Consider the following 20,814-nt stretch of genomic DNA (forward strand, 5'->3'; position numbering starts at 1 on the left):
AAAGATCCTAACCAAAGTCATCTCTCAACAACTTTTATGGCTTATGTGCATAAAGGCATTTGTTCTTGGTTCTTGGAACCCAGTCATTAACTTCAGTTAATGAAGAGCAGATAGGTGCACCTCACATCAGAGGCCTGGGCAACTGAAAGACTTTGAGAGAAGGTAGCATGGAGTTTGTTTTCATAAGTGAAATAATATTAAGAATAACTAATAATATGAGAATAACTTACAGTTATATCTTTATATCAAAAATTTCTAACAGGGAAATTCTAAGACTTGGAGAAAATTTTCAAAGTAAAAGCATAGGCAGCCAGTTATTATTCCTTGTAGAGTGTGAAAATAAACCTCAAATCTTTTAATTCATAAAACTATGCAAAATAATTTAAAAACCATGACCACCAAATTATGTTTATATATATATCTCACGTAATTCTTTGTAGGTATTTATGCATCAGATGTCATTATAAAAACATGAATGGGGGCTGGGGTTGTAGCTCAGTGGTAGAGCCATGTGAGGCCCTGGGTTTGATCATCAGCACCACATAAAAATAAATAAATAAAATAAAGGTATTGTGTCTATCTACAACTAAAAATAAATATTAAAAAAAGTGAATGGAACATAAACCTCAAATTCAAAACAGCAGTTTTGAATATGATATCACAGAAAATACAAAAGGTATTAAACTATCTTATATATATGTATAGATTAAGTAAACTTTATATCTAATTTGTTCTAATTAGTTATACATGACAGTAGATATACAAGTTTTTATAATTTTATATGCACATGAAAGGAGTAAAAACTGCCCACCTATTGAATTGCTATTGAACAGTCAGCTGGCACAAGCTGCAGATAAGCTATGTTGCTTATTTTTCCAAGTCTCCTTGTTCCACAGTGGGGCCTGCAAAGTATGGTCTCTTAAAGAACATGAGCAGGATTGTTATTTTTAAAGGGTTTGTAAAACACAAAGAGGGATATGTATCAGAGACTGTGAGTGGCTCTCAAAGCCAAAAATATGTACTACCTGGTCCTTTGTAGAAAAGTTTTGTTACCTTTTGTTCTGGTACCAGTGAGTAGGCCACATATAATTTAAATTGCCCTAAGTTGGTGTCAGCACAGTGCCTAACTCAATACATTAATTTTGCTTAAATATGAAGGAACATAACCTCATAAGAGAACAGATCCCCATTTTCAGAATCCTCATAAGATGAAAAAGTCTGATGATTAGACTGTAGTAAACTTTGACATAGAAGACCTATTTTAGAATCCAGTCTCTGAAATTTTCATTTTACTTATTTTCCTTTTTTTCAGTGAGAATTATTTCACCACTATCTATAATAGTGTATAGTTTTCATTCTTAGAAACACTAGAGAGGAATTGGAGATTTAGCTTGATGTTACTGTTGTCGTTTAACCTTTAAAATTCTAGCCTTCAGCCAAAACACATATTTCATTCTAGAAATGATTTTTTTCAATAGCCAACAAAACTCATCTCTATTAAAGTAATTTGGTACATAGGCTGTGTTATGATTTAGAAAGATCTAGCCAACTGAAAAAGACCAAAGTGTAATGAAGCCAGCAGTAAATACCCAGAGATTGATTAAAGAAAGGGAACATGTTTGCCCATGTTGACCTCCTCTTACACTGTTAGTAGTACCTTCAGTGAGAATACACATAACTTCAGGAAGAAAAGCATGCTGATTTGAGCCTAAACTGGTCTTCTTTTCCTATTATAATGAAAATGTCCATTTAAAAAGTAATGGTACAGAGAGGTAGCACACATAGCATGAATACAAGGAGATGAGATGCAAAGACAAGGAGTTCCAAATACTGTTTTGGATTTTTTAAAAGGAATATAGAACTCATCCTCAAAGAAAGGCAGCAAATGAATTCTTTCTCCAGCAAGATGTGCTCCCACCTTGGGTTGCTTTTTTCCAGGATGATCCATCTCCTCACTCCTGCATAAGTTCCTGCTCCCTAACTGGCTCCCTCCTGTGGTCTCTATTCCCTGAGCATCTTTCCCCACACTTCGACAGGATTCCATTCTTCTTTGATGCTCTGTTGTCATTCTCCTGTAATACCTCAGATTCTTGTTCCAGATGGTCACTACTACTCTGTCACTTGCAGTAGACATCTGCTAAGTGCCAAGTACATTTTCTTTTGTACTTTTAGAAACTCACTAATCACTTTAATAGTTGACACTCAAAAGTTTCCTATTAATTAACTCACTTGGCATGTCTATTGTTGGGTTTTATATTGCTTGAGAAATCTATCATACGGAAGTCCTATTCCAAATGATCCACATTTCCCCTGAATTCCAGAGACAGTCTCTGGTTGTATTTTCACCTAGCAAAAAAGTACTCTGCAGGAGAGCCTTAGGCTAACTCAGGTTCTGTTTCTTGGAAGTGGTACTGCTTTTATACTCAACACAGTATAAATAACTCAGATGCATAAAAGTGATAAAAGCACAAATTTCAACAACTGGGACGTGTTCTCCCCATGCCTCAGCTTTAGACATTCCTCCAAAAACAGCTGTACACTCAACACCAGGTTCAATTATGAAGTCTCTCTTCTCTAGGCTGTTTTGTTTCTGCATTTCCTTTAGCAAACAAGAAACAAGAAGTGAACTCACCACACCATAGGAATAAGTGTCACACGTTTCAGACACAGGTAGACTTTGGATAACTTCTGGAGCCATCCATGGGAAAGTTCCCACCAAGGACATGTGTGTTGTATGGTTATGGAACCGAGAGGCACCAAAATCGCAGATCTGAGAACAGAGAAACCAGGATCAACTTTGTACTTAGTGACTAATAAGAGAATTATCAGACGTTAAAAAAAAATCTTTTTTTTTTAATTAAAAGAGAGTCATACCTTCAATACTCCATCAGCAGCTATAACAACTAAAAAAAAAAAAAAAGATAAAGTATGACAATCATCTATTAAATTGTCTTATACTGAAAAAAGCATAACCTTCTATTTCTAGCTTCAATATGTTAAATTTCTAATTTGATATTATAAAAGACAAAAATCAAAATATTTACCGTATTAAAGATTTTGCAAAAGAGATCTGACATTAAAATAAAAGCTTAATTCCATGAGGTACTGACTTAAAAGGCTTTTAAGACACTTGATATAAACAAATGCAGTACTTTCCAGTAAAAAAGGCACCAAATTAGAGTAGTTAGGAGAACCAAATTTTTACCTGGGTTTTGCTGGTAGAATGCCAATATGATACTAAGGAAATCATTAGCATCATTTACTTTATGGTATATATAGTTCTTTCTCCCAACTGAAGAATAATTTTCTTTTCTTTTTAATTTCTTTTTATAGTGCATTGTAGTTATATATGATGGTGGGATTTACTTTGACATATTCACAAATGCATAGTACATAGTTTTCCAAATTTCAATCCGCAGTACTGGCCCATTCTCCCCTCTTCCCCCAATCCCCCTCTATTCTACTGATCTTCTTTCTATTTATTTTTACTGGTAGTTATATATAATTGGAATGCATTGTGATATACTCATAGGTGCACATGGCATAACTTAGTCAACTTTATTCCCCAGTTCATCCCCTTTGCCTTTCCTCCTCCCTCAGCCCCCTGTTTCTACTCTACTGTTCTCCTTTGTATTTTTGCAAGATACCTTTTGTTTATTACTTTTTTCTCTTTAGCTTCTGCATATAGAGAAAACATCTGACCCTTGACTTTCTGAGTTTGGCATATTTCACTTAGCATGATGTTCTGTTCTATCCATTTACAAGTAAATGACATAATTTCATTCTTCTTATGGCTGAGTAGAACTCCATTGTATATGTACCACATTTTCTTTATTCATTCATCTATCAATGAGTACCTAGGGCTGATTCCATAACTTAGCTATTGTGGACTGTACTGCTATAAATACTGATATACATGTATCACTACAGTATGCTGATTTTTTTAATCTTTTGGATAAAAACTATGGAGTAGGATAGTTGGGTCATATGATGGTTCCATCCCTATTCTTCTGAGAAATTTCCATACTGCTTTCCAAAGTGGTTGTACTAATTTGCAGTCCCACTAACAATGTATAAGTGTACCTTCTTCCCCATATCCTCACCAGCAATTATTGTTATTTGTATTCTTGATAATTGCTGTTCTGAGTGGGGTGAGATGAAATTTCAGTATAGTTTTGATTTACAACTCCCTGTTTGCTAAGGATATTGAACATTTTTTCATATATTTGTTGACCATTTGTAATTTGAAAAATAATATTCTTTTTAAAAAATTTAAAGAAATTTTTAGTTGTAGATGGACAAATACCTTTATTTTGTCTGTTTATTTTTATGTGGTGTTGAGGATTGAACCCAGCTCCCTACTCGTACGAGGCAAGTGCTCTACCACTGAGTCACAACCCTGGCCCCTCAAAATAATATTCTTAAATGCAGAGACAATGTTCATTTATTTCCTTATTCATACATTCATTCACTCATTTAACAACTATTTGCTGACTATCTACTCTGGCAACAGCCATGTATATGCTTTATACAGAAGGTGAATGAGACTGGCACTGTCTTGGCTCTGGTGGAGTTTATGGTCTGATCAGAGAGAAAATTAAACATCAACAATAAAGTGAAAAAAAATTCCACAATGAGAGAGAATGAGAGTATATGGACCCAACCCACAGGGATATCCAAGTCTTCAGAGGTCAGATGAAGTTTTCAGGAAGAAATGATGCTTATACAAAGACCTAAAAATGTAGGGGCTAACTAGAAATGAGGCATGCTGGAGGAGGAAAGTAGTTTTCTGGGCAGAAAGAGAATCTATGCAAAACCTCAGGAGCAGAAGACAAGGCATGACAATTTTGGGAGGCAGGGTCAAGTAAAGAAGAGCCCTTGTGAGAAATGGAAAGTCAACCAACAATTTTCATGAAAAAAGGAAATGAGCAAATGTGCAGGAAGCAGACCATGTTATAGAAGAGAAAAAGAGACAAAGAGGGAGCTGTGCATGCAAGAGGTTGTGGCCCAAGAGACAGATGAGGATGACAGTACTAGTGCTGTGAAAAAGGACAGGAAAGAAATAGTGAGTCGAGAAATACTCAGGACATAAGGGTGAAATTCCCTGCGGTGTATTTATACATACACATACAATGATTTTTAAAAATTCATTCTGCATTTCTCCTCCTTTTCCATCCCTCCTTCCTCCCTCAAGATCTCCTTCTTCTACACTACTGATCTTCCCTATATCTTTATGGTGGCTGATCCTCCCCCCCCCTCCTTCTTTCCCTTATTTTGCTCAAGGTTCCACATTGAGAGATATGACCCTTGATTCAACTTTGATTTTCTGAGACTAGCATATTTCACTTAACACAATGTTCTCCATTTTCATTCATTTATCAGCAAATACCATAATTTCATTAATTTCACCTTTAGGTATAAGTAGAAAGAATCAATCAAAATAAATTAATAGATGAGTAAAAGGAGGATCAAGTACAGTCAAGGAAGGAGAATGGGGAGAGGAAGGAGAAAGGGAAAGGGGGAGAATATGAACTATAATCGAATTCCATGCATGTTTGGTTTGTAGGGATAAACCTAGCTATTATGTTAAACTAGAATGCTCTAATTTTAAAAAGTAAAAAGAAAAAGGGTGGGAGAGAAAAAATACTCAGGAGACAGGATCAGTGAGGCTGGATGAATAGCTGGATATTGGGGATGAGGTTTCAAGGATGAAAGCAGATAAGGAGTGAAACAGCTTAATGGTTAGAACATGAGCTCTGGATTTAAATGGTTAATTCTGTTTTATTTAATCTCTGTCTTGGGCAACTGTACTGCCAGTCACTGGCAGAGGGATGCAGGAATGGTCTTTTAGGATTGAAGGAGAAGATGAAAAGATTAATTTGGACAAAATTCATTTTAGGGTCATGTAAAATATATACACACATGTCTAATAAGCAGATAGATAGTTTTGAAATTGAGACCTACATGGGAATATTAAGGTGTAAGTGGGAGTGGGAGGATAAGACCATAAGAGGAGAGAAGGCCAAGGACAGAATCCTGAAGTACTGCTTCTGGTATTTCTTTTGTAAGCCACGCATTGCCTGAACATGGTAGATAATCAGTACAGGTTTTTATTAGCTGCTACTAATGATTTTGATAAATGGAGAAAATAATCTTTGCATGACCTCATATGTAGAAATAGCCTTGGGGTAAACATGGTGTTAGATGTTTGCTACAAACTTTTGCAAATAGAAATGTAAATACTGCTAATATTACATTCAATTGTTTTTGAAAATCTCTAGTGCTTTCTCTTATTGTAAGATTAACAAATACTTTTAAAAATAACATTATAAAAATGTATAACATAGAAACTGGAATTCTTGTTCCTTTTCTCCGGGGGAAAAACTGCAAAAAATTGAGTCTTTATTTTTTCAATTTGAGTTTTGTGCTCCTATCAAGTAACTGTACAGATTATAATTTTTTTAAATGGTAAAGTAAAATTCTCCATTATTATATGGTCTTCATACTGATAGAATAGATAAACCCACAAATTAGTTAATTTGTTCTTTTGTGGAAGATTTAGAATCTACTGAAATCAAATAACTTGTTTAAATTGAAATTCTGAGCATGAACTGAAAATTTCCAGACATAGAACTCTGATACTTCCTAATAGATTCTAGATTATTTCCTAATGATTTCCTATTAGTCATCTATATCAAGAATGTTTAGTTCCAGGAAGCTTCTAAGATGAGCCAAAGGATAAGTGATGACTTAAAGAGGGCAAGATAGTCAGGCAGAGTCATCTCGACTAGGTTGGGGGTCCAACCTGGGCTCCTGAAGAGGGGCAGCTGCCAATAACTTTCCTTCCTCCCCATCTCTCCCACCCCTCCCAGTCAGACCTCACAGTCCTAAGTATGAGCAAGCATACCTTGCTCATTCCCTGGTCCTCCTCCTCTACTTGCTATAGCTACCCATTCTAAGAAGCACACTACTATCAAACACCCCTTTTTGCAACACTGACCTAAAGATTTTCTTAAAATAAATAATTCTCCTCCTTACTGCAAGTTGCTTGGAAATAATAAAAAAAAGTAATTGATAGCGAGATTTTTTTCTTTAAAGTAGCAAACTTTGATGTTTGCTTGAGCTAGTTCTGCTTTAGCTAAATAATCTTACTGCCTTTCTCCCATAACTTTGAAGTGATGTAATGGAAGAAGCACTGTTACTATTCCTACTTGAAGGTAATGTCTAACTGCAAGTTATTTTAAAATGTTCACTCTCCAAAATATAAAACAAAGAATCATAAATAGACTATAGAAAATACAAAAGTAGAGAAGGAAAAGAAAAAAGGCCTTTATTTCCAAACTCCTAAGCATACTGATCATTTTTGGGCACTATTCCAGGTAATATGGGCAAAGATGACATAAAAATTTATACCATATAATGAAGAAGTAACAGAAATGAAACTCAAAAATGCTAGTACAGAGAACCATGTAAACATAGAAAACTAAAAATACATGACTACACACTTTGACCCAGCAATACCTCTTTTAGGAAATGACTCCAAGGAAAAATTAGGGATGTGTTGAAAAATTTGGCTGGAAGGTATTAAACCAAACATTTCTTATCATAGGAAAAAATGTAAACAATCCAAATTGTCCACATTCTGTGCTATATTCATACAGTGGAACATTATGCAGCTTCCTCAAACAATATAGAGAATTTTGATATTTATTAACAGTGGAAAATTTTCATGGTATCAGTAGTGAGTCAAACATCAGGTCACAAAGGATAAATAAAGCATGATCCTTATTTCTATACACAGGTGCATGTAATCTGTAATGTGTAAAAAAACATATCACTACATTACCATTTCTTGACTTGAGATCTCTGTGAATCACCTTAACAGGGGCCTCCATATGTAAATAGTGCATTCCTTTTCATACAAGAAAGAAAAAAGACCTATTAATATTTTTCAATACTGCATCAGTATTACCATGCATATTTTCACAAAGAATTCAATAGCAGAAACTAAATCCACATGCTGTATTCTTCCAGGATTGATAAAACAGAAATAGGCTATGTCTACATTAGTAACATTTATTTAAGCAAGATTTATGTCTTAATCTCTTAGAGGTTGGAATTTGATTGGTACAGCTAGCTTCTTACAATACCTAGTAAGGACACCTTAGCTTTCTGGAATTTGTATGAATATAGCATGGGAATCACTGGAAAAAGTGCTCCATGACTAGGTATCCTACTACCAACTGCCTTCTGCACCCGCTAAAGTTGTTTCCCATTTGTATATGGATATCTGCAGGTTTGCAGTTACCCAGCTGGTTTATTTTTCTCAGTACTCATTCTAATAAGACCTGGGAATGAAGATAGGGCAGGAGTGGGAGCTGGGAGGACTGCTGAGTTATGACCGGTAAAGGATTTTATGATCTTAAGATAGAAAAATATATAGTAGTTACAAAATATTTTATTTTGTAAACTAAAATATTTTCACCAGGATAAATCTTTGAAATAATCTTTATTTAAACATACTACAAAATTCTCTCCAACATATTTATAATATGAATCAAGATACATAAGTATAAACTAAATGCATTCATTATTCTGAATAAAAAATTAGACTTTTTAAAAGATAATTTTTTGTGGTAACCTCCTTAGTAGTGTTTGACTCTTTTCATAAGTATATATTAGCTACACTTTTAGAAAAAAAATATTTTCTACTGAGTATTTATTTCTCCAGTTCTCTGTTCTAAATAATGGAGAAAATTGCCCCTTCCACTGCCAAATCAAACAGGTTCCTTTTGTTAATGAACTATCCATTGAAAACAATTTAATAATTAGGCTTTCATTTTTAAAAGTATATAGAATATTTCAATCTTATAAAGGTTAATTTATTAATAATCTATTATTCTGCTACTATTATGATTATTATATATTGAAGAAACATGAAAAGAACGAACACAGAAAATAAGAAAAAGTGTAAACTTCATATAATGATATCACTGAAAAGAGGGAAGTTAACAAAAGTATTAGAAATTAAATGTTCTTAAGAAAGAAGCAATTGGGACAAAGGGAATCTATTTTAATATGAAGTTCTACATACTTCAAACTATAAAAATTTAATAGTTACAACATGAGTAACATTTAATAATTTTATGATCCAATTTCATAGCTACTTCTCTCTTGATTTAGAAACAAATCCCTGAAATTTTTTCAGGTAAAATCTGTTTAATTACTATTAGAAACAAAGACAGTTTCAAGTATAAAAGCTTAAAATACAGGCAATTTCTTCCTCATGGCAGATTATTATTAAAAAGTACCATAAATTATTTGTGCGCAATGTATGGAATATACTTAAATAATATTTAGTGTACATATTACTATATAGTAATCATAATCATATAAAATTCTATTTAATTTGTTTTTATAAAATCAACTATAATTCAGCTTCATTTAGAAGGTTGAAAAATATGTCAATCAGGCTTAATATTCAGGGTTTCCTAAAAGAAAAAAAAAAAAATCTGATGGTGTCATTGAGAAAACTTTTGGGGAGGATTTGGAATTAATGGTGACATTTCGAGGCTGGATCCAAGTTGATCTGCTTAATTGTTCCTTTATGCACTGTTGACTGACTTGTGACAATTTCAGATGGACTGCTTCAACTCCCATTCCTCTTCCCATCCAGAAACAAGTGAATCTTTTTTAGCTTTGAGGATGTAACTCTTTCAACAGCAATGATGGTGAGCAATGCCTACTTCAAAATGCACAGGTCCACTCTCATTAATGGAATGAATTATTCAGTCTCTGATTTCTCAACATATAGTTGTTTCAGTAACTTCAAATCACAGTTAAAACTGAGAGGTGCCTCGCTGAACTTGAACAGAATCAACAAGGTCAAGCTTTCCTATTTAATCTCCAAGTTCTACTAGCTTTCTAGAGAGGTTTGAAGTTATTCCTAAAGAATTGTTTCTTTTTCCTTTTTATAGGCCATCTAAAAGGATCTTTTAAAGTTAAAAAATTATAATTATAAATAGGTAAAGACATCCTCAGCTGAGGCCAGATACATTAGTGCTTGCCTTTCGGACCAATTCACCAATCTGGCAAAGGGATTTTATTACTTCATAGATTTGGACTCTGTTCAGGGTGTCTACTTCCCCCCTCCTTTCCTACCCTTTACCTCAGGTTCTGCTTTGCTACTTTATTCTGTTCTGTTCTTTCCTGCCCTTCTAATGCTAGTCAGGAACTCTTGAAAAACTCCAGAAGGTCACAGCTGTGCTAGAACCAAGAGACTTGCCCCAGATACAAATGATGTGGTAGGGGTGGGGTGGGGCGTGTGTGTGTGTGTGTGTGTGTGTGTGTGTGTTATAGGCTACTAGGGACAACTCGAAGCAGAATGCTGATGTCATTCTGTCATTGTTGTCTATCCATGCTAAGCGCCATGAAGTAATAACATGGATGTAATTGGCCAAGCACCTTAAATATAAATATCTATAAGGTTAAGTGTCAAGAAGAGCCATGTGTGCATTTCCATTTGTGTAAATATATTTCCATAATACTGCAGGCAACACATAATCTTGCTTACACACAAGTGGTTCCTATACCTCTGACATGCAGAGAAGTGACTGTGATGTTACATGAAAATATCTTTTTTTAAAAAATATTTTTTAGTTGTCAGTGGGCCTTTATTTTAGTTATTTATATGTGGTGTCATGAATCAAACCCAGTGCCTCATGCATGCTGGGCAAGTGCTCTACCACTGAGCTACAACTCCAGCCCACATGAAAACATCTTAATGTGAAATTTCAAGATTGATTTGAGATGTTTGATGCATGAATACACAATTAAGTTCATTAATATACCCAAGCTTTACATAGTTCATCCGAAACACAGAGCTTGTTATTCTTATAAGGTAATAAAACATCATTTAGTAGCAGAATCTAGCACGAAACCTTAAGAAAAATTTTAACTCTCCATATTTGAAGAATTTGACAGGTATGCATAAAACTTCAGTTAAGATAATTCCCAGAAGGATAGACTACTGCTTTCCTAAGTCATTGGGTGACCTTGCATTGAAAGCAAAGTATGAGCAGTTCTCTTTACATTTGCTTTGTAAAGAGATGTTTCTAGAGAATAGAGTAGCAAGATGCAAAGGAGTTAAGTGCCTCCAGTAAAATGCGGACACACTTGCTTCCTAGAGGTTACCAGAATACAAATGTAACTACCAGCATTCATTACTTAGATTATGTTGTTTCCAAAGTAACTCTGACAGTTACAAATGAAACTAAAAATGTTCAGTTCGAAAAATGGAAAAAAAAGATAAAAATAAATGGAATCTGAATTGCTTAAGAAAGCATTAGTCCCTGTAGGAATTTATGGTAGGTGGTGGGGGAGTAGACACCTTGTTTAGGGATTTTGCATATTAAAACTATTTTATTTCCAAAGGTGATATCCAAGTTTACACTGACTATAAAATAAAATCTGAGTTGCTCTTACATGGCAAGAGAAAACTTTTTTGGCGAGTCATTACTATTTTTAGTATATTACTATGTATACAAAATGAGTGGAGCTAATCCTACACTAAATCATGTTTTTAGATACTAGGGAGAGACTCTCACATGGACAACAGAATTATAATTTTTCCACTTAAAGTGTCAAGCAGCTGGTCAATTACAATGTCACAAAACAAGACTAAAACATTCACCCTGGAGTTTACTAATTTTGCAGAACTCTATTTTAGGAAAAGAAATGAATGATGAAAAAACAGAAAAGGAATTCAGGAGTTGAAAGGTAGTCACCTAAAATATGTACAGTGAATTGCAGAATTTTTTATATTACTTTTGTTCTGAAAAAAGAATATCTAAGAAACAGAATAAAAAAATTTCTGTCTTAAGTCCCCATGTCAGAGTGAGGAAATGCTCCCACCAATTCTATAAGAATTCACCAAGCAATGTTACCTTTGGCTACGTCAGTGGCCCAGGTCATAATGTGATCCATGTCCATCTCTTCACTTCTGTTACTATTAATGTAATCATAGAGTGATCCCAGAGAAGCATATTCTATTTTAAAAGGAAAGAAAAGCACATAATCAAAACCAAGGAGCATTTCAGAAACAAGACTTTATATTTTCATCAACAAACAAAGTTAACAAAAGACATCCAAAGTATACAAAAATTTATTCTATGCTGTGTTTTCTAAAAGTTAATATCATTGGGGATAGGGGGAATCTGTGAAAGACAAGCCCGCTAACACAAAATGAACAGTAAACTTTAGTTGAGAATCAAAAGCCATTTAGAAGGAACTGAGAAACACAAAGAAGTGTTGGAAAAATGTACTTGAAACACAGACATGCAGGCAAATAGGTATTTCTTTAAAAGTTGTTATTCTGGTGAGATAAATACTATTAAATAAATAAATCAGAGTTTATGTTACAAACTGTCAACAAACCAATCCTTGTTGCATCTGGATTTAGAAGAGCTCTCAAAATACAAACACAGAAGGTCAAGAAAGTGAGAAGATTTCTTTAAAAATGGCTCTACTGAAGAATAAATTACATGCCATAAAATTCACTGCCTGTAAGTACACACTTTGATGATTTTTAGTAAAGTCAAGAGTTGGGCAACAATCATGACAGTCCAGTCTCAGAGCCTTTCTGCCATTCTAAACAATTCCCTCGCGCAGCTTAGAGTTAATCACTACTCTCACCCCCAGCCCGACAGTCTGCTTTTTCTCACTACCTGTGTGCATTTTCTGGATATTTCAGATAAATGGAATCAGACCAATTGTGGTTTTTGTGTCTGACTTTGCTCCCTCAGCAGTTTCCAAGGTTCATTCGTGTTGTGGCATGTATCAATACTTCATCCCTTTTTATTGCTGAATACTCTTCTATGGTATGATATACTACATTCATTTACCAGTTGAGAGACAACTGGGTTGTTCCCAGTTTTTTGTTAATATTATGAATAATGCTTCTCTCAACATTTGTGTCTGTGTGTGGAAATATGCACATTTCTTAGGTAGATTCTTGGGAGTAGGGATCATATGGTAAGTTTATCTTAATAAACTATGAAACTGCTTTACAATTTCAACAAGCAATAAGTGAGGGTTTCAGTTTCTCCATATTCTGTCAATACTTGGTACTATCTTTATGATTATGCTTCACTTGTACCAACAAGTGCAGCATACTTTTATTGGGTGTACCTTTAGTGGTATCTTGTAGTAGTTTTAATTTGCATTTTTCTAGTAATTAATGAAGTTAACATCTTTTCTTTTTGGTTCTTTATTTTTATATGTATATTTTTTCCTTCCCATTACTGGGAATTGAACCCTGGTCACATACACTAGGCAAATGCTGTACCACTGAGCTACACCCCCGAGCCCCTTTTGTGTGTGTGTGTGTGTGTGTGTGTGTGTGTGTGTTGTTTTTTAAGCAAAATATCCATTCAAATCTCTTACCCATTTTGGGGTGGGGGGTACTGGGGATTGAACTCAGGGGCACTCAATCACTTAGCCTCATCCCCAACCCTATTTTGTATTTTATTTAGAGACAGGGTCTCTAACTGACTGGTTGCTTAGCACCTCACAGTTGCTGAGGCTGGCTTTGAACTTGCAATTTTCCTGTCTCAGCCTCCCAAGCCTCTGGGATTATAGGTGTGCGCCATCTCACCTGGCTTCTCTTGAGTTGTTTTATTGAATTCTAAGAGTTCTTTATTCTAGATACAAGTCCTTTATTAGAGATATGATTTGCAAATCTTTTCTGAATCTGTCATTTGTCTTTCCATTCTCTTAAGAGCACGATTTTTCAAAGAGTAAAAATTCTTATTTATAGATTTTTCTTTCATGGGCTTGTACTGTTGGTGTCATATCTAAGAACTCTGCCTAATCCAAAGGCATGAAGAGTTTCTCCTATTCTTCTTCTAAAAATTTTATAGGTTTAGCCCTTATACTTAGGTTATGATGCATTTTGAGTTAATTTTTGTCTAGGGCATGAGATAAGGATTTAAATTTGTTTGGCTTATGTATGGATTTTTAATCATCTCAGCATAATTTGCTGGAAAGACCATCTTTTGCTTATTGAATAGTCTTGGCCCCTTTGTTGAAAACCAATGCACAAATATTTTTCCCCCTAGGCTTGCTTTTGTTCCACTGATCTATATATATTAAGCCAACATTACACTGTGTTGATTATTGCAGACTTAAAATAAGTTTTGAAATAAAGCAGTCTTACACCTCAAACTTAAGAATTTATAAAGACTGGTTCGTCTTATTATAGGTCTTTTGTATTTCCATATAAATTTTAAGACTGTCTTGTCAAATTATAAATGCGAGATTTAGACAGGAATTGTACTGAACTTGTGGATCACCTGGGGAACACTGCTATCTTGTTAACAGTGAATCTTTTAAACCATGAACATGAAATATCTATTTAGATTTTATTTTTTCTCAGTTATGTTCCCTAGTTTTCATTGTACAAATCTTACATTTATTTTGTTCAATTTATAATCAACTGTTTTATTTGTTTTGAAACTATTATGACAGAATTGTTTCTTAATTTCATTTTTAGTTTGTTCCATTTCTAGTATATAGAAGTAAAACTAATTTTTGTATGTTGACCTTGGATCTTTGTGACCTTGCTAAAAATGCATACTAGACTTAGAAATTTTTATTTTTGTAGATACCTTGGGATTTTCTACAGAGAGGATGTTAGAAAGACAGTTTTACTTCTTCCTTTCTAATTTGAATGCATTTCTTTCTTTTTCCTGCCTGATCTGACCGGCTAGAACCTTCAGTACATGCTGAAGAGATACGGTGAGAGTGAAACCTGTTGTTTTTTCCTCAGTCTCCTTGAAAACATCAAGCATTTCGCCATTAAATATGATGCGAGCTGTGGATTTCTGTAAATGCTATTTATCAGGTAAAGGAAATTTCTTTCTACTTTAGTCTGTTGAGAATCTCATTATCAATGGGTGTTAATACTCTGTCATATGCTTTTTCGGTGTCTTGAAAGATTCATATAAAGCTCTTATCTTTTATTATATTTATCGACTATAGTGCCTTACATTAAATGATTTCAGATGTCAAGCCAACCTTGAATTTCTGGGAAAATTCCACTTGGTTCTGGTGTTCAGTCCTTTTTATGGTATGTTAATACGGTTAAGGATTTTTGCATCTATTTATACAAGGGATATGTAGTTGTCTTATGTCTTAATGTGGCTTTGGTACAGGGATAATATTGACCTTAGAGAATATTGGCCTCTGTCTCCTGAAAGAGTGTGGATGGGTATTGTTTCTTCTCTAAACAGCTGCTAAAACTGACCAGTGAAATTATCTGGGCCAGGGCTCTTCTTTATGGAAATATCTTAAATTACTAATTCAAAAAATTTTCTTATAGGCTTATTATTGTTTTATTCTTGGTTCACTTTTGATACCTAGGGTCTTTTTAGGAAATTTGTTCATTGAATCTAAATACTAATTTGTTAATATAAAGTTGTTCATAACATTCCCTTATGATCTTTTAAAACTTCTGTAGGAGCCACAGTGCTGTCATCTCTTTGATTCCTGACTTTCCTAATTTGTATATTCTGTCCTTTCTTGTTCAATCTAATCAAAGGTCAATTTTATTAATAAAAAGATTTTTTAAAACAAATTTTTTCATTGAATTTTCTCCATTATTTTTCTGCTTTCTAGTTTATTGAGTTCTGTTCCCTTCATTGGCTTACTTTAGTTCTACTTTGTTCTTGTAGTTTCTTCAGGTTGAAGAAACTTCGTTTATCAATACTAAAACTGAGAACTATAAATTTCCCTGTAAATACTGCTCCAATTGCATTCTATAATCTTTCAACTTGAAACATTTTAAAACCCATTCAAATTTTTTTTCAGGATCAATATCACATTTTTGTCCCAGGGGTATTTAGAAACATGTTGTTTAATTTCCGATATTTGGAAATTTTCCATATTTCTTTCATATTTTCATATTTTCTATTGTTGAATTCTAACATAATTCCACTGTGGTTTGAAAACATACATTGTACAATATCAATTCTTTAAGATACACTGAAACTTATTTCATGGCCTTAGGATACGTTCTGGAGAATGTTCTATGTGTACTTAAAAAATATGTATTCTTTGTTGGGTGCTGTGCTCTATATGTGTTAGGGAGAAAGAGGGGAAGAAGGAGAACTAGAGGTACAAAGCTTAACACATATTAAGAAATGTCTGGAACTATGAAGTCTGAATTATGACTTCAGGAAGTTATTAAAAGCAAGTTTTCTACAAACAACTTTACAAAGCAATGAGTCAGCCAGGCACAGTGGTGAACACTTGTAATCCCAGTGGCTCAGGAAGCTGAGGCAGGAAGATTGTGAGTTCAAAGCTAGCCTCAGGAACTTAGGGAGACCTTGTCTCAAAATAAAATACAAAAAAGGACTGGGGATGTGGCTCACTGGTTCAGTGCCCCTGAGTTCAAACTCTGGTACTAAAAAAAGAAAAAATAAATGAGTCAGGGTTATTATATCTTATGGGACTAAAATATCCAACAACCCTAATTCTGTGCCTTTGGGTACTTGTAGCTTAGGATAAATTTACAGATATTAACAGTCAGAGATCCAAAAACAACTATATTTCAAACATATTAGACTGTAGTGAAGGTCATATACTCTGAAAACCATGTTAAATAACTTTAAAAGTTATTCTAATGATGAACTAAACAATTTATTATTTCACTGAGTCACCAATTAAAAATTAACCCATTTCATCTCATAGATAATAGTTGAGAAAACAACTTGAAATTATCAGGTTTACTACACTATTACCACCAGTCTTATTTTGATAGTTAATGAAGATAAGATCCTCCCCACCAGGATACTAAAATTCCTGGATGCACGTTTTATATAAAATGATATATTGGGGCTGGGGTTGTGGCTCAGTGGTAGAACACTCATGTGTGAGGCACTGGGTTCGATCCTCAGCACCACATAAAAATAAATAAAATAAAGGTATTCTACAACTAAAAAAAATTTTTAAATGACATATTATTTGCATATAACATAGGTAATCTTCCCATATACTATGGTCCCCAACTTAGAATAGTTCAGCTTATAATTTTTCAACTTTATAATGGTGTAAAAGTGATATACATTTAATAGAAAACATACTGTGAGTTTTGACCTTTTCCCAGGTCAGTAATACGCAGAACAATAATTTATCTACTTTCTTGCTGAGCAGGAATAGCAAGCCATAGTTCCCAGTCATAAGATCACAAGATTACAAGAGGAAAACAATCGATACTCCATGCGCACTGTGTTGCTAAGCTCAGATGTTCAGTAGGTTAGGTGCATTACATGTATTTTCAACTTAGGGTATTTTCAACTTAATGGAGGGTTTATCAGGACAAAATCCCAACACTAGAGGAGGGGCATCCATACTTTAATTCAGCTCTAAATTATTTATAATGCCTAATACAATGTAGAAACTATGTGAATAGTTGTATTATTTATTTATTTGTATTGTTTTATTATTATTTAAAAAATATTTTTGACCCTCTGTTGGTTTCATGAATGGGGAATATTCAGATACAGAAAGCCAAACATATTGAGTACTGTTGAATCAAATACCATTATCATGAAATCTCTTTATAATAAAATATCACCAAGACCAAACTTAGTTTGGATCATAACCAGCAGAACAAATGAATTTGGGCAAATGTCTGCAAACTGCTATAATAAAAACTGACATGTCTTTAATTGGCTAAAAAGATCAGCACAATATCAAAATGCAAATTAAATGTGTCTGTGCTTAAAATAAATCAATATAAAGTTAAAGGAAATGAGATTGGGCACTTAAATTTGTATGCTTTCCATGGTCAAATTTAATGAGAACTTGGGCTTGCTGAAAAATCATGCAGAATTAGTATCCTCTCTTAGTGTAGTGGTAAAAGGTAACACAGAGGGGCTGGAGATGTGGCTCAGTGGTAGAGGGCTTGTCTGGCATACATGAGGCCCTGGGTTTAATCTCTAGCACTACAAGAAAAACAAAAACAAAACCAAAAAAATGGCAATATGGAATAGGTGACAAACAAGGGGTGCTATCAGCCCCTTAGAACAAAGATGCAGCCCCTTAGGTCTCTGGAATCCCAAATTGCTTTCCCTGAAACCATGAGACCCAGTCTGGCAGCCCTTTTTTACACTTGGAATATCAGGTACTTTGAGTGGGGGTTCCCCTCCCATTCCGCATGCAACAAAAGGGCTACATGATCTAGTATCTAACAACTCCTTTCTCCCTCTCCTAGGGAAGTATTTATGATAGTATGTATGCATGTATATTAAAGAATGAGACTAGTACAGAACTGAGCTGTTTCCAAAGATCGAAGAAAAGACAGCCCATTATTTTATCTTATCTCTTGACTTTGGAGTTTCTGCTTATTCCATTTCTTTGTTACTGTAGGGGAATGACGGTCATCCCTTCTAAGGGAAATAAATTAGCAGCTGCTTCTTAGACATTTCACCAGGCCTCCTTATAATCAGGTTTTATAAGTCTGTAATGAAAAGTTTCAGCAAGCACACATGCATAAATGTGCACATACACTCTCTCTCAGAGATCCTCTCTTTTTATACCTTCATTTACATGAGAAAACCGAGATATACAGAGATCCTCAGTGACCCATCTACGAAGCTTTGGCAGAGTCAAGACAAGATCTCAGATCTTCTAATTCCCATTTCAGCACTCATTCCATTCCATTACTCTGATAAATCATTCTATCAAGCCCTCAGTATGACTGACAATAGTTGCTGGCTGCAACAACATTTTCTATTGGCTGCAACAACATTTTCTATTAACAAAAAACTCCAAGTTATACAAACTCAAAAGCCATTCAAACATCCTCTTTTGGAGTCCACAACATCTGATACAGATGACAAGATTCACAGAGGGCTATCTAGCTAGTCTGGATGAGCAAAGTCTGTTGGCTGCCTATCTTTATTTTTCCCTTCACCTCTTCACACTAAGACTTGTATTCATTTCAAGAGGCAGGGTAAGTGCTATCATCCCTAATCCATTGGATTATTTTACCCCAAAACTTGGCTTAGTTGGTATATGTACTGCTATCCATGTAGAGCATAGCTTTATCCTAATGCTGCACAAGGTTGACTGAAAAGGTTTGAATAAATAAACACTGAGTTAAAACTAAATCTCTAGCAAAAACAACAATCACTAAATTAATACATTTAAGAGCACTGAAACTTCTCTAATAGATCTCTTTAATAATCAACTTTAACAGGTAAATAAGAGAGCAATAAGTATACAATTTGTTATTATGCTACAATTCTGAAATGTTATTTTAAAGAAATGTTTAATGTTAACAGTTGCTTACTTACTGGCTCTGGAGGGAAACAGATCCATCAAGAACTAATCAATTTAAGCAAAGAATTTGGGTAGGAAATGCTAAAAGGATGCATGAAATAAATGACTAGCTAATTTGATACAAATACTAAATAAAATCAAACTTATCACTCAGTTCCCTCCTTTGAATGAGGTAATTCAGATTGAATATGCTGGCCAAGAATGAATTTGTTCACATCTTCCTTGGAACTGACAGTAAGAAAAGAACCTGCACCCCGACTCAAGTTCCCATTTCTACAATTCATCCTCACCTCAAGATACTAGAAAACTCCATGAATAGCCCATTGACCTACTTAGGCTAAAATCTTCTCCAAAGCATTATACATCAAGGGTACAATAGAAACAGCAGAGTTTCTAATCTTTTTGGTAGACAGAAATAGCCTCTACTAGGCAAGAATAGCATCAGCCACCAATGAGGATCAGAAAACTAGATTCACATGTATAAAAATAAAAAAAAAATGAATTTGGGGAAAAGGTGCCATATGATAATTGATTTAGGAAAAGGTCTAATTCTAAGTCAGAAAACTGATACAAAAGGTTAGATATGATTTATCCCTAACACCAAACACAACTGGAGGTATCAATGTTAATAAGAAGCACAGGCTCAAGAGGAAAATTGCAGCATATCCCATTTCTGATACAAGCCTAAAGGTAGCAATTTGGGCTAAAAGTCCCTCCAGCTAAGAACCTATGTAAAAATGCTACTAAAGAGCAAAAGTATGTTAAACTACATATCGTCAGAAGACCGAAGTAATAGCAAACATGTCCCTGTGAATTGAAGAACAAGTAAGCTCATAGCCTTCCAGAACCTGGCTTGCATTCAAAAGGAGCTTCAAGAAAACTTAGTCTGGGAAATGTGAACCCCTCTGTTTCTACCACTCGCTGGAGGACTCTGGGAAAGTCACTTTGATTAGAGTTTTAGTTTCTTACTTGTAAAATAGAAATTATTTCACCTTACTCAAAGAGTTATTGTAAGCATTAGGTAAGATAATCTATAAGAAAGTACCTAACATAATTATTTGTTTAATGAGGGTGTTTTATTGCTATTTTCTTTAAAGACAATCCAGGCTCTTACTACTGTGGTGGAAGAAAATAGAGCTATTCTTTCAGAGGTTTTTTTTTTTTTTTTGGTTTGCTTTTAATCAAAGAAGTGCCATGATAAAGAACTGACCAAAGTTACTTACTTTAAAATTGAACTTATAGTTACTGTAGACCTAAAGCTTCCCATTGGATTGTACAAATATAATCACAGAATATTAAAAATAGGTCTTTCTGTTTCACATTACAAAATATTCTATATGCTCATTTTTGAAAAGGGTATTTCCATCAGTTAAAAAAAATCACTGCTGCAAATTAAGTGATAATTTGGTTCAAGGTCATTATCAGATCAAATGACCAAACCTGAAAAATACTGTTCTCAAGTCAGAGACC

At 34.3% G+C, this 20,814-nt stretch overlaps 1 protein-coding gene across 4 annotated transcripts in view; it reads right to left on the bottom strand.

The window, feature by feature from the left end:
* Nucleotides 1–20,814, bottom strand: part of Map3k20 (mitogen-activated protein kinase kinase kinase 20) — a 171,448-nt gene that overhangs the window by 71,834 nt on the left and 78,800 nt on the right. For all 4 annotated transcript variants that reach the window (XM_027946079.2, XM_071619067.1, XM_027946080.3 and 1 more), the window contains exons 4-7: nt 11,946–12,047; nt 7,847–7,912; nt 2,875–2,903; nt 2,633–2,770 (exon numbers count right to left, since the gene is read on the bottom strand). In XM_027946079.2, the coding sequence (XP_027801880.1) occupies nt 2,633–2,770; nt 2,875–2,903; nt 7,847–7,912; nt 11,946–12,047 (335 nt within the window). The remainder of the gene's footprint in view (nt 1–2,632; nt 2,771–2,874; nt 2,904–7,846; nt 7,913–11,945; nt 12,048–20,814) is intronic.

Source organism: Marmota flaviventris, chromosome 11 (assembly GCF_047511675.1).
Source record: "Marmota flaviventris isolate mMarFla1 chromosome 11, mMarFla1.hap1, whole genome shotgun sequence".
NCBI classification, from domain to species: Eukaryota; Metazoa; Chordata; class Mammalia; order Rodentia; family Sciuridae; genus Marmota; species Marmota flaviventris.